Source organism: Egretta garzetta, unplaced genomic scaffold (genome assembly GCF_000687185.1).
Source record: "Egretta garzetta isolate BGI_Z169 unplaced genomic scaffold, ASM68718v1 scaffold492, whole genome shotgun sequence".
In the NCBI taxonomy this organism is placed as follows: domain Eukaryota; kingdom Metazoa; phylum Chordata; class Aves; order Pelecaniformes; family Ardeidae; genus Egretta; species Egretta garzetta.
Window position 1 is genome coordinate 558,366 of NW_009258784.1, and position 13,885 is coordinate 572,250.

At 38.0% G+C, this 13,885-nt stretch overlaps 1 protein-coding gene across 1 annotated transcript in view; it reads left to right on the plus strand.

Moving 5' to 3' along the window:
• The window catches only part of CNTN5 (contactin 5), a 339,272-nt gene that overhangs the window by 314,894 nt on the left and 10,493 nt on the right, over positions 1–13,885 (plus strand). Inside the window, exons 19-20 of the mRNA XM_035889184.1 lie at positions 752–986; positions 11,503–11,612. Coding sequence (XP_035745077.1) covers positions 752–986; positions 11,503–11,612 — 345 coding nt within the window. The remainder of the gene's footprint in view (positions 1–751; positions 987–11,502; positions 11,613–13,885) is intronic.

A 13,885-nucleotide genomic window follows, 5' to 3' on the forward strand; every position in this document is an offset into this window, starting at 1 on the left:
TTGACTTTACAAGAAATTTAGGCAATAAATTAGCATAAAAAATTCCATTCCTTGAGCTGGACATGTAAGATTTAGCTTTTGCAGTGCTCAGCCTCTCAACAGATAAATCCCTTTGCTGACTGCCTGCTTATGGCAGATGTGTCCTAATTTAAGTGGCTAATTTCACAGATCCTCTGAGAAAAGAAAAGCAAATGAGATTTTTTTTTTTCACCAAGACTCAGTTTGAGAGTTAGAACATTATATCCTAAGTCTCAAATTGAACCCTAGACTTAAATCTCTAAGAGTTGACACCCCATTTGGATACAGAAATTAGACAGGCTGGCATCTAAAACCTCAGAGGATCCCACTGTAGTAAGCATCACTCGCATCATATTTTAGGAGCCCTTCACAATATGTTGCTCTGTATTTCTAACAAGGTCACTGGAAGGGGCTATTCCACTAATAGACCACTGATTAAAGCATTAAGCACAAAGTGGGAGGTAGAGAAGAAAAAAATCTTTCTGAGCCCCAGAGCTTATTCAATCTTAGGACAGTGACCTGACTATGGTGATCAGGTGAAGAAACTCTCTTACAGAGTTCCTCTTCCGAAGCAATTGTACCTGTGTGTTCCCAGGCATGATAAGTAAAATCCAGTAATGCCACTGTAAGGGATCACCCTCACACAACCAGCCAGATTATGGTCAGTCACTGACTGGCTGCTTTCTAAATTAGTAAAACTACATCTGATCATTACCTGAATTTTATTTTTCAGCCAGTGTCAGAAGAATTTCAAAATGGAGAAGGATTTGGATATATTGTAGCCTTCAGACCCAATGGAACACGTGGCTGGAAGGAAAAAATGGTGACATCTTCAGATGCCTCAAAGTTCATCTACAGAGATGAAAGTGTGCCACCTCTGACTCCTTTTGAGGTGAAAGTTGGTGTTTACAACAACAAAGGAGATGGTCCTTTCAGCCCTATTGTGGTCATCTGCTCAGCTGAAGGAGGTCAGTTCAACGTGAAGTTAACTTGTATATTATGAACTACATTAAGCTATTTTTATGTAATGTGTCTTATTATACCATGCTTTTTCAATCTGAAATTTCAAAATTATTTGCAGAAGTGCTGAGTAACATTAAACATGTTTTGCAGAGAAGAAGGTGAACCTCTTGCTGAGGTTGCCCAGAAAGCAAGTAACAAAGTTTAGGAATAAACTTCAAGCCACATCAGTCCTAGCCAAAAAAAAATATGTCTTTTAATGAAGGTTCATGCCTAATATGAAAACTGTAGTCTTTACTTTAGGCTGGGCTGCTCTAACAGTGAGCAAACAAAGGCTGATATTTTCTAATGTTTCTGAGGTTCGTGATACTCTTTTTGATGGGTTAATCAGACAACAGCTCAAAGACTAAATAAATTCACTTATGAATGTTCATTTCCTGGTTATTGGATAGTAAAAGTGCACAGTATTCAATCTTGTTCTTATTTTTATTATATTTTTCTATTATTTTATCTATCTATAGTTCATGAATATAAAAGTTCTGAATGTATGTTAATTTCCAAATATTCAATGTGAATTACAGGAATAGTTCAGAAGAACAAATTAAAACTATTTCTTGAAAATTTCTATATCAAGTTGATATAACTCACAACAGTATTTTGTGAAAAAGAGACTAATTTTTACTAGTAAAAGAAGTTGTTCTTTACTGACAGGAGCCAGTGTATGGAAATTTCCATACACACAAAAGGTAAATAAATGTTTCTCACAGGAATATTTTGAGCAGCTCCATTACTGGAAGTCATATACTTCAGTTCTTCTTTACTATACTATCTTTGAGTTATCCCACTGTCTCCTGTTAAGAGAATAAAATAAGTACAGTCCTTGTACAGATGGGAGGATTTCATACTATCTCTACAAAAATGTAGTGTGAAGTTAATGGTATTTCATTTAAATGTTATTCCATATTAGCCCGAAATAAACGTGTAATTTTGGAGCCATGATCTAGCAGACACTATCTACTACTATTCTTTCACAGTAATAATAGAAGTTGGAAATGCAGGTTTTGCTAAAAGCAGTTCCAGTAATTTGTTTGTGTTCCACTGTTCGGATCAGCATTACCAAATATTTATATTATTATAAAAACAATTGCATTTTAAAATGTAAAAATTGTTCAGTACAACTTGGACATTTTTACAGTTGAATTCCCTGTTTCGCAATGGAAAACAATACTGTAAGGTGATGGTTTTATTATTTAACAATTTCATACTCTAATCAGAAAGTTCAATAAAAATAGAGTTTTACAAGGGAAGGGAGGCAAAACCTTAATGGATTTTTTTTTTTTTAGAATAGCAGAAGCCATTTTAACAAAAGCTGAATGTTGAATTGTAATATGTAGTCCTTTGCTTGTTATTTGGAGAAGACTGGAAATGGAATAATCAGTAATATATAAATCAATTTTCCTAACATTTCTTTTAAAAAATGAACTTTAGAAATTATTTAATATAATTATTAAAATTAACTTTCTTTCTATGCTCCCAGAGACTATCTGGAGAAACCAATTTTTATGATTATAATTCAGTTACTTGAAAATACCTACCCATCATAGCTTTGCTAGTTCAGCCTCTGTATGTGTCTGCACATTAGACTTCCCTTTGGTAAGAGGAATTCTATGGGGCTAAAGACTTTTTAATGTTTATGTTTGAGGAAAAAATATGGGATGCTGTGACAATACAGTGCAAAACTAATTTATATAAAGCTTTTCTCCAGAATAATCCTAGGCAATCTACTGAAATTTTTAAGAAATAACGAAACAGTTTATTACAGCTAAGTTCTGGGCAAGATGGAGGCTGAGGACAATAGACATTTCAGCTTGCTATGAAAAGAGGGGGGACTGGTTTTGAAAGAGGCATGGACTTTCACATTTAAGGAGCTAAACAACTGAAGGTACAATTTCTAAAGGATTTCTGTTGAAGAGGAGATATTAAATAAAGATTGACAGTACAATATATTATGGTCCTAGGGCTGATCCAGCAAACCCTTAGCTTACTTGCTTTTCATCACACATTCAATTCACTGCTCTGCAAACGTTTAGATTAAAGGCTTAGGATAAAATTATTAAAAGCTAAGGAAACGATGTCACATATTAAAAGGTTCCCCACATCTGTAGAGGTGTGGAATTCTACAATTATTTACTGGCATAACAAATTTTTCTAAGGAAGCCTAAAACCTGTTGCTACAGGGGAAAAAAAAAAAAAAAGATTTTGCATAGGACAAGTTCTGGACAAGGAAGACATTTCTTGTTTTTTAAGAATGAATGCATCCTCTTTTCTGTACGGCTGTGCTCTGTATTGTGTGCTCTGATCTACACTCAGAGCCCATTTGTGCATTGCAATGTACAGGTCTGAGGCTGAGAAGGAGGATGAACAGAGCAAGGAGAAATCTTCTGACTGTGCTTTCTGCCAGGAAAATAATGGTGTCAGATTCGTGCTAGAACATAGTGAAACAAAGCACTGAACTTCAGTGCAGGCACAGATAGTTTTGATCCATAGAGAATAAAAATTGTAAAGGCACAAGATATTGAAAACAAATAATGAACAAAAGCAGCGTTAAGCACTGTTTGTTTTAACCATCATATACAAGCTCTATGTGTGGTTTTAATTCACTGGAAGAGGAAAACTGGGAAAATCAGGAATATAGAAATGGAGATGGAAATATGAGAGTGTAAAGATATGATTACAAGAAGATGGAAAAAGGCTTTGCTGATAAGAGTGATGGCCAGGTAGGCTTGCTTTAGCAAGCATGACTAGACAAAGTATGAACTACACAGGAAAGACAAAATAAAAGTAAAAATGTTTGGATGTCATAACATGCTGATGATGTGATAACATATCAGGAAATACAAAACCAGTGTTTGGATAAAACAGAATATCCTTGGGCTCCATATCATTTCAGAAAAAGGCAATTAAAGAAACTGGGAGTCGAACTAAAGGTCAGTTGCTGATGTCCCTGATAAATTTGGAAGCTGAGAAAGACCTTTCTAATTTTAGATAAATATTACAGGACACTGTTATTTATGAGAGCATTTAGCTGCTCAGAGTAGTTTGGATAGTAAATACAACTAATGACCTTGTGTTCTGGCTGTGATAATTAGCAGATTTTTTATCTAGTACTGACTAACAGAGAAGAAATAACGGTACTATAGTCTTGTTTTGATGAATAATTAAGACACTATAGAAAAGCTGATCATAACAATAACAGTGGAACAAGTCACCATTAAATAGCAGGAAATTATTTAATAAGCTGGAATTAACAATTGAAATGAAAGTCTTTTGCAATGCCTCTGACCCAAAAGTGTAAAATCTACCTGAAGTTTATACTGCAAGAAATAGTACATTTTTAAGGCAGTACATTACATCTGAGGATCTAGAGGTGTAGCCACTAAAAGTTATTTAGAATAAATAAAAAGCATATATAGTATTGATGCTTAAGATAATCAAAGAATGGACCAACAACAGTGAAATACTTTATCATTTCTTTGAAATAAATAAAGTGATATAGACAGGATAGCTAATAAGAATGTGAAAGTCTGCAAATTTTTACATCTGTAGTGAAAACTTCTGGTATTGTGAAGTGCTCAGAAACTGAACCCTTGCTAATTTAAGCAATGCAGAATTTGCTGTTTAAATGTACCATAAAGGAAATTTAATGTGTTTTTCTATTCATGAGTGCCATAGATCTTGAGAGCTAGTCCCCTTTATATGCTCAAGGACCTGTGGCAAGATCTTTTCCATCCCAAAATAATCAAAACAAGTAACAGTTGGCAAAAATAAATTTTAATTAATATATCAAGAAAAAATAAAAATATTTCTCTATAAGTCCAGGAAAAAAAAATATCTTTACCACCAGACTTGCAAAAGGCTTGGAAGACTACTGGCAGAATTTGTTAAGGGTCAGTCTTAGATCACACAAGTTTAATATTGATAATGCTAATAGAAGAGCTGGTTATGCTATTGCTGTTATTACGACTTCAGGGTGCACTGTCAATATAGGGAAAGAATTGAACAATACATAAGAAAAATGTGAATTAGAGGACTAGAGGAAAAGGAACATGAATGACATACAAGTGCTAGGTCAAGTACATAAGGAGTAGTAACAAGCCAGTCCATTACAAAATGGGAACCTAACAGCTAGAACCTACACACAAGAAAGACACGATTGTTTTAATTTGTATCGGGGCATCATTCTGATAAAACTGTAACAAAGCTGCACTAAAATCTTGTCTACAGTTCTGGTTGCTCATGCTCAACAAAGAATTCAAGATGATACAGGTTCAAAAGACTAACAGGATCATCAGGAAATTAGTAGAAACCAGAAGAGCTTGTTTCTTTTGTCCTAGTAAAAAATACTGAGTTTAGATAAGATGCTGTCTGCAAATGAGGGAAATTATTAGGGATGGTGAAGAGCTTTTAAAGGTAAAGGATAATGATGCTACATCTTTTTTTTGGTAGCAAATAAAACAAGCCAGACATTCTTTATCCTTGAAGCCAATTGGCCAAAAGGGGTTCACATCTGTACACTTGAACACTGTCACTCTCTAGACAGTGACTGCATCCATACACCTCCTGGGAACCATCCCTGGCCAGGCACCAGCATATTCCTGGGCATATTTTGGGGAAGTATTAATTGGCCAGAGTCAATACTTCACCAATGATCATGCTAACTCTGACATGCCATGGACAGCTGTATTCCATGCTCAGGCTGGTGCCTTGTCCCCCTGTCTCTGTTTAGTTTACACGTACAGACGCAGCCTATCAGCACAAGAATAAATGTGAATTAGAATACATGTAGTACAGAAATAGGTGAGAATACAAAAGGAAATAGAAATAAGCTTCTGGGAGAAAGAGGGGACCTAGCTGGTTTCAAGATGAGTTAGGTCTTTCATAAAGGTTTTTTTTTTTTAATGATTGCCTCAATGGGAGATGCAGAATCAGTTCTGTTAGTTCCAGTATCTATCTTCTCCTTCAGGCACCTGATGAAATTATCTTCACAAAAATTGAAAGTTCTATAATTTTGATAAACAGTGTAGTGAATACTACTGAAAACTTGTAGATATGAAAAAGAAAGCCCTGAGCAGTACAAGGTAAAACCTGAATACTCTCAGTCTTGCTGTTTAAAACCTCCTGAGGGAGCCCAGATGCAATTCTGTGTACATACAAGACAAAATGATACTGCACAGAGCTTTTGTTCTTGCTTTGTACAGATTTGTACTAATTCATTGAGCCAATGGAAAGCCAAAGCGCTCAATTGTCTGAAAGGCAAAGGGCCATATAACATCCTTTGCAATTTTGTTCCTTCATAACTTTAAGAATTTTTGCATCAGGCCAGCTAGTGGATGATGTGATATTAAACAAGACACTGTAGAGTGAAGGATTGTTCTGGTTAGGCCCATCTGCCCTCATTTTTCACCCTGAGCCCTTATTTAAACAAACAAATAAATTACCTTTTCCTTTTCATTTAGAGGAAAGAATATGCAATTACACACTTTAAAATAAGCCTCCATGTCTTTAATTAAAATCTTACATTCATGAAGTTAAGTCCTGTGGTTCATTTCATAGCTAATGCTAAGCTCCTCGGTGTTTAAGTGACCCTGAAGATTAATAAATCAGCATATTAGCTGTAAATTACAGTGGATTATTTCCTGTTTCTGCCAACTGATCCATCTGGATTAGACCCTGTAAAAGTTCAGCTAGAACTGTGTCCACTGATTTTTTAATGAACGAAATCACAATCCTGACATGTAAGAGCTTATTAAGCCCCGATGGGAAGTCAGATATACAGTCAATATAATAGGCACATCCCCTCCTCACATGTTGAGGATAACTCTGGCTGCCATGTCACTTGGTGGAAATGAACCATTTATATTCATGAAGATGGCAACACTCCTCTGAACTTCTGATCTAACAAAGCCTGAATTTTATCAGTCCACTTGTCCAACTTCCACTTGCATGCCAAGGTGAGCGAGCTGTGTGTAGGTAATGTGTGGGTAAAGCCTTTGTGGAGTAAGGCAGCTCCTTATTCCCACGTGGCACTCTACTGTGTAATAAATCTGGGTTATTCCACAGAGAAGAGAGTCGCAGCAGGATGTGTATCATGAGCAAATATGCAGGAGAACAGAATTACAGGAGTAGGCTTCAGAAGCTCCACCTGACAAGTAAGGGTATTTCACCACTATATAAAAGAGGTCCAGGGCAGAGGTCAGCACTGCAGGCTTGATCACTGCTTCACTGCTAGCTCGTTTCATCACTCTTCTAATTTTTCTCTGTTTTAAAGTCCTCTGCAAAGACACTTGGTCAGAGAGAAGGTGAAAATAGAAAGGAGACGAAAAGTGAGAAGTCCAAGGGCCGGTCCAGGAAACAATCAGTCATCTCATTTTTGGTGTTTCAGAAATCAGACTCTTGTCTCTTTCTAGCACAGGATTCTGGAGAAAGTCTTATCCTGCAAGCAGCCATGCCACCACAGATGTGGTGGAGTCCCCAAACACACATCAAACAGGCTGAGATGTGGAGCTGTGCATAATGAGTCTTGGCTTTTCTCAGAGATGGAAACAGTTTACTGGAGGTTCCCTGATTTGGAAGATACTCCCTGTGGCTATTTCCACCACAGGAGCACTTTCCTTACCTACAATTTGACACAAGAGGGACGACTCCTCATGATTTTCCTTCCGATGATAGATTTCTTTTGTGCATTTTTCCACAGAAAAGAATTATTGCAGTCATGAGTCCTGGCTGAAGTCCCAAAATCTCAACTATGTGGAACTGCCTGGAGTCATAATGCAATTACCCAGGCTGAGGTTCTTCGCTTTAAATGAGAGCTCAGATTTTGAATTAGGGAAATGTGTAAAATTCCTTTCTGGAGTCAAAATGAGAAGTGAACAGATATTAAGTGATTGGATGAGGAGTCCTGACTGAGGCTCTGTTCCCCAGGAGAGTTAAAACAATATAAACGTGTCATGGTTTAACCCCAGCTGGCAACTCAGCACCACGCAGCCGCTCGCTCACTCCCCCCACACTGGGATAGGGGAGGGAATCAGAAGAGTAAAAGTGAGAAAACTCATGGGTTGAGATAAAGACAGTTTAATAGGGAAAGCAAAAGCCATGCACACAAGCAAAGCAAAGCAAGGAATTCATTCACTGCTTCTCCAGGGAAGCAGAGCTCTGTCATGCATAATGGGTCCTTGGGAAGACAAACGCCATCACTCCGAACATCCCCCCCTTTCTTCTTCTTCTTCTTCCCCCAGTTTATAAGCTGAGCATGATGCCATATGGTCTGGAATAGCCCTTGGGCTATTTGGGGTCAGCTCTCCCAGCTGTGCCCCCTCCCTGCTTCTTGTGCCCCTGGCAGAGCAGGGGAAGCTGAGAAGTCCTTGACTGGTGTAAACACTACCCAGCAACAACTAAACCGTCAGTGAGTTATCAACATTCTTCTAGTACTGAATCCAAAACACAGCACTATGCCAGCTACTAGGAAGAAAATTAACTCTGTCCCAGCCAAAACCAGGACAACATGAATAGTCCGCTTGAACTTGATTTTTAAAATAGATAATGCGGAAATGTTTGAGGATGAACATTTCAGAAAAACAGATCAGACTATGGTCATAAATAGGGAGAACACAATGAGGGCTAGGAACTAATTCTTTTTCCTCTTACTTGCCAGTATCAAAATTCAGGATTCCCCCTCTGAACATCAGATCAATGTAATTAGTGTAATTCCCTGTCCTGCTTTATTATAGCCATCCCAAAGACCTACATATTGAACACATTTCCATAAAGTGTGTTTGAAGCTCATGGAAAGACAATATTTCATGGACATTGTACTCAGCCTTTTGAGAACGTGCCGTGCTGCATCTTTAATTCAATCAGGGAATATTAAAGGGATCATTAAAGACGTTGGCCCTTTGTTTTTCAATCAGTATGACCTCAGGCAGACTCCAATAGGTTTAGCATAACAGTAAGATATTAAGAAAAAAATATTATTATAACATCAGTGACCATTATAGAAAAACCTAATGAACCTGTCAAACTTATCATTAGTTTTAGACTCGCAGAATAAAGCATGACATTGGAGTGAACCATGGGCTGTATTATATCAGCAGAAATTATATGGTCCTCATCTTATCTGAATAACATAAAAAATGCTATTTAGTCTGCATAAACTTTCAGAAAGTCATAATATAACTTATTCCTAAATATATAATTTCTGTTCTTTTGCTGAACACTTACATTCTCAATGTCTAATATCAGTGAAACTGCAGCGAATAATTTCTGGATATGTAAGAAATGCATTTTCTTCACATAAAAAAATCCAAGCTATTTCTACTCCATTTGTTGAAAACAGTTTTTAAAAATACCAGAAAATATTCTTTGTTTCTATTCTGAGCAATACATAAACCTCCCCTAGTGAATGCTATGAAGAGGAAATGATTTCTACATTTGTAGAAAGTGTAAAGGTTGCCAACTAACATTTTGTGTACATCTCAAATTATTTATCCCACTGCAATCTTTTCTGACAACACGGTAATTGCTTCAATAATACAAAAACTAGAAAATAGCTTTTGCCACACAAATCTTAGTAGTACATAAAATAGAAAGAAGGGTCTAACTATTGAATAGAAAATGATATTATGAGGAATATATTTCTTCATAGAACAATTCTTTCAGTATTGAATTCAGAAGGTCATTTCACTTATTCCTGGAGATATTTTTTTTTTATTCTTTGTTACCTGAAAAGTTCCCTATATACTTTATACTTATTAGTAATACTCATTGTTGGTGAACACCATTTTGCATCACATCAGAAATGCTTCTTTTGTTTAGACGTCAACAAAAAAGAAGATCAAAAAGAGCTACAAACACTAAAACTCTGACATCAAAAAAGGATGAAAAATTTATACAAGAGAAAAATGGTAGGGCAGCAGTACCAGAACAATGCCTGCAAAATGATCAGAGAAAAGAGGGTAGCTAATGAGTCAAGACTGATATTAGGCATCTTACTGAGGCAGTTTGATCACTGAGAAAAAATGTATCATTTTTAACTCAGGCTGTTCCATAAGGAAACTCCTTTTCTGTAACGCTGTTCAATGAGCCCCAAAAAAATATTTTTTAGAAAGCTCTTTGATGTGCCTCCCTATAACATAAAAGCCAGGACCTCTGCCTGCCCTTCAGGAGCAGATCAACACATTAGAAATGTAATGAGGAACATTAGGCCAAGGAAGAAATCGCAGGCACTGTGACTGCGGGGAATGTGAATTCACCTTTCTGCTGAGCAAGTAAACTAGACCAGAATGGTGGAGAAATACCACTGCTGTGTGATTCCCTGTCTGTGTTCAAGGCTTGTCTCCACAGCTTGTCTTGAGCAAATTTTCAGTAATATTTAGTTAATAAAGCAAAAGATCCAAAACATTCCTTAACACGTCTCATTTTCATATGTGACAATTTTTGGAGAATCTTCACTCCCAATGCACTAACTGGTGGTACAAACTGGTGGCATGCTCAATGGCCTGCCATGACATGTACATTTACTTGGATTACTTCCCAAACACCAAAAGAATTTGGACCTCTGTGAAGTGTTCAATGATATGAAAGTGGAAAGTAAAATATGTCTGTGGCAACACTCTTGGGCAGGTGTGGTATGTAAAGCATCCTGCAGCCCTAAGCCTACAGTGTGCACCCTGGCCATACCCCAGCAGCACTGGAGGACACCCACCCTGGCTGGAGGGCAGGGGGGATCCTCTGCTCCAGATGACCAGGAGGTCAGGACTGCAGTGTCCTACGAATAGCATGGAGATAGAAACATGGATGTAGTGCCAATAGTAACAACACAAGTAATCAGAAGGACAAGTCCTAAGCCTGCATCCCAGGCCTAAAACAGTAAATGCTTCACCGCAGAAAGAAGGTAGCATGCCCCATACACTGGTGTCTGTGACTTCAAGGACACAATAACATAGTCCTAAAATTTTATTTTACATAGCATTTCACTACAGCTCTGGGTATCACTTCTTACTTGGTATAACCCCGGAGCAGGACTGACTGAGCACCCTAGCAAGGTATCACTCATCCTGAGCTGACAGAATGGCACTAAAAAGCCAGGAAGAGAATGAATGCTCCATTTACTGCTGAAGTTAGGCTAATCAAGGGCTATGAAAGTGATGGGAGGAGAAAGGGGGGGCGAGGATGGGGGCATTTACAAATATTAACATTTTCTTTTAAATCACAGACAAGAGAATCTGTCACAGTTTGCTGTCCCCATCATCAGTGATGAGATATTGATGTAGCATGACACAAATAAAGAAATACAATAATAATAACCTCTTCATCTTGTTCAGTTTTTCATGTTCCCCATAAGTGTCAAACCTTCTTTTGAGTATTAAGGTAGAATAAAGGAAGTAAATGACAGTTTCAGATGGAGTGTTTTTGATAAATACAAGCTGTTACAGTGGAGGTTTATTGTTTCAATTTTTCTTAATACAGAACCAACCGCTGCTCCCATCGATGTCAAAGCTACAAGTTTGTCTGTATCAGAGATTCTTGTTGCGTGGAAACATATTAAAGAAAGTCTAGGAAGACCACAGGGATTTGAGGTATGAACACAGAATACCGTAATGAGAAGTCTTGTTGCTTTTGCTAGCATTGCATTCTGTTAACATGTGCAGTAGTGAAACTTCAATGGAAATTATGCTCGGTTTAGCATACATATGACTAGCTGTAGAATAACGGACACAGTTGTACCACCAGAACATCTTTTATTTATTTGTGCTTGAAAACTGTTCAACACCAGTTCTTATAACATCTCTTTGACACTTCAAAAAGAGCTAAAAAAACTGCAAGTGACCCAGCATGCCTCTTTCACAGGCTGGGAAAGATTAGGTATTGACTGTTTCCAGCTCTAAGTGACCAGTTCAAACTTGTTATTTACTGAGAGCAATCAGCACAGGGAAAGGAAAGAGCCTCTGCCGTCCATGTGCCCTCATCACGCAGTGGCTGGGGGACATCTGCTGGGCAGATAATAAAAGGTTGGATGTCAGGAAGGGAAGCAGCAGCCATACCACCCACAAATAAAGCTCTGCTCAAAGACAGCTCTTCCTGACTTGGGAAAGAGAGCCAGCCCTGGCAATGGACCTTCTCCCACTTTTGGATCCAGTTGTAGCTTTGGATCCAGCTTATAATCAAACTGAATTATTATAATAGATCTAAGACTAAACCCATCCTTTGGGGACACCACAACTCATCCCGACCTTGTGGTTCAGGCTATGCTGCTCCTCATGAAATAGCTCAGCTAGACACAATTTACAGATTTGGGGGTGCAGGTTATTTGACCTGCTTTAGTCCTTTAGAGAGAACTGACTCTTTCCTGATTCTCTACAGTAACAATGAAAAGAGGGTAAACGTAGATCTGGATCAGATACCAATGATATGGATGTCTAAAGACATCTTGTGAACTATTAGCACAGAGTGTCTCCCTGTCCAGACAAAACCTGGGGGATGGTGCCCATCACTGATGGTGTTAGTAAGGAAACACAGGTGCCCAGGCAGCACCGGAGCCACCACACTCTCCAGCACAGCCTCAGGCTGGATGGCCTTGACCAGGACAGCATGTTTACCCCACAGCTTGGACACAGTCAGTTAGTATTTTTGTACCAGATTTGCTGCAGCTTCTTGGTAGTTAGATACTCCTGTATTGCTCTCCGGCGCAGTCCAAGCAGGCTGCGACCATGATGTGTCCCCTCAGGTCTCTCATTTGTCCAGGTCGCTTTCCCATATATGTCGCCATGCAGAACTCTGCAAACTTTCTTGTACTTCATCCCCACCTCTTCCTTACGTTAAACTTGTTTTTACCTCTTTGCACGTGTCTTGCTTCATGCAGCAAAAGTGATACCTAACCGTTTTAACTTTAGAACTGCCATATATAAAGAGAACAAAACTGTACTTGATTGAGATGATATTCACCTTGCAAATGCTATCCCTCTCCACGTGGAAGTGTTCCATTTGCTACTAAGCTTTGTCTTCAATTTCCAGGCCAGTATTTTATCCTCTGAAATAACTTACTTACTGCACCCTGTCTTTTTCTCTTCAGAAAGCTGCTGTTTTGTTACACCCTCTCAGATATCTTGACGTCTTTTAAATTGCACCTACTATTTTTACTCTTATCCTCATTCCATCGATCACATTGATTCTCAAAACGTTCTATTAACTTTGGCTTACATATTTTAAAATAAAAAATAGATTTACTTTCTAAAAGTTAAAATGATTTCTCTAGAAACTTATTCTTTCATAACTTGAATGTATTTTGCATTTACCTGCTTGTCACATAACACTTCCCTTAGCTCTACAGAGGTGTCCCAGTGATACGTGGCTGTTAAAAGTAGGACAGTGGGCTTTCTTCGTATCAGAGGTGGCCTTCCTGTCTTGGAAACTGCTTAGACCCTTGGAGTTCAGCATACTCTGACCCCACCTGTAGCACTCTACTTCTCTCATGGACTTCTTAGGAATTAATTTGGAAATTGTTAATGATAGAGCAGGGGTTATAAACAGAGAACGTTATTCATAATTTGGCTCCTCACTATGCTGTACACCACTTTTAGGATTCTAACATGAAGATTACAAATTAAATATTTCAAGCCAGGGACCTGCAGTTGGCAGAACAAAAAAAAAAAGAAATAAATAAAAATACTTCACTGCTCCTTTCTACCTCATCCCATGAGGGAATTAGAGGAGCCTTTTGAGGTACTATTTTGACCTGGGGTGAGGAGGGTTTTCTGACAGGCAAATCTTTCAGGGAGTGATTTGCTCTTTTCTGTCCTCATTCCCAAAAAGAATTATGATCAGAGCAGCCCTTACTCAATAAACAGAAAAG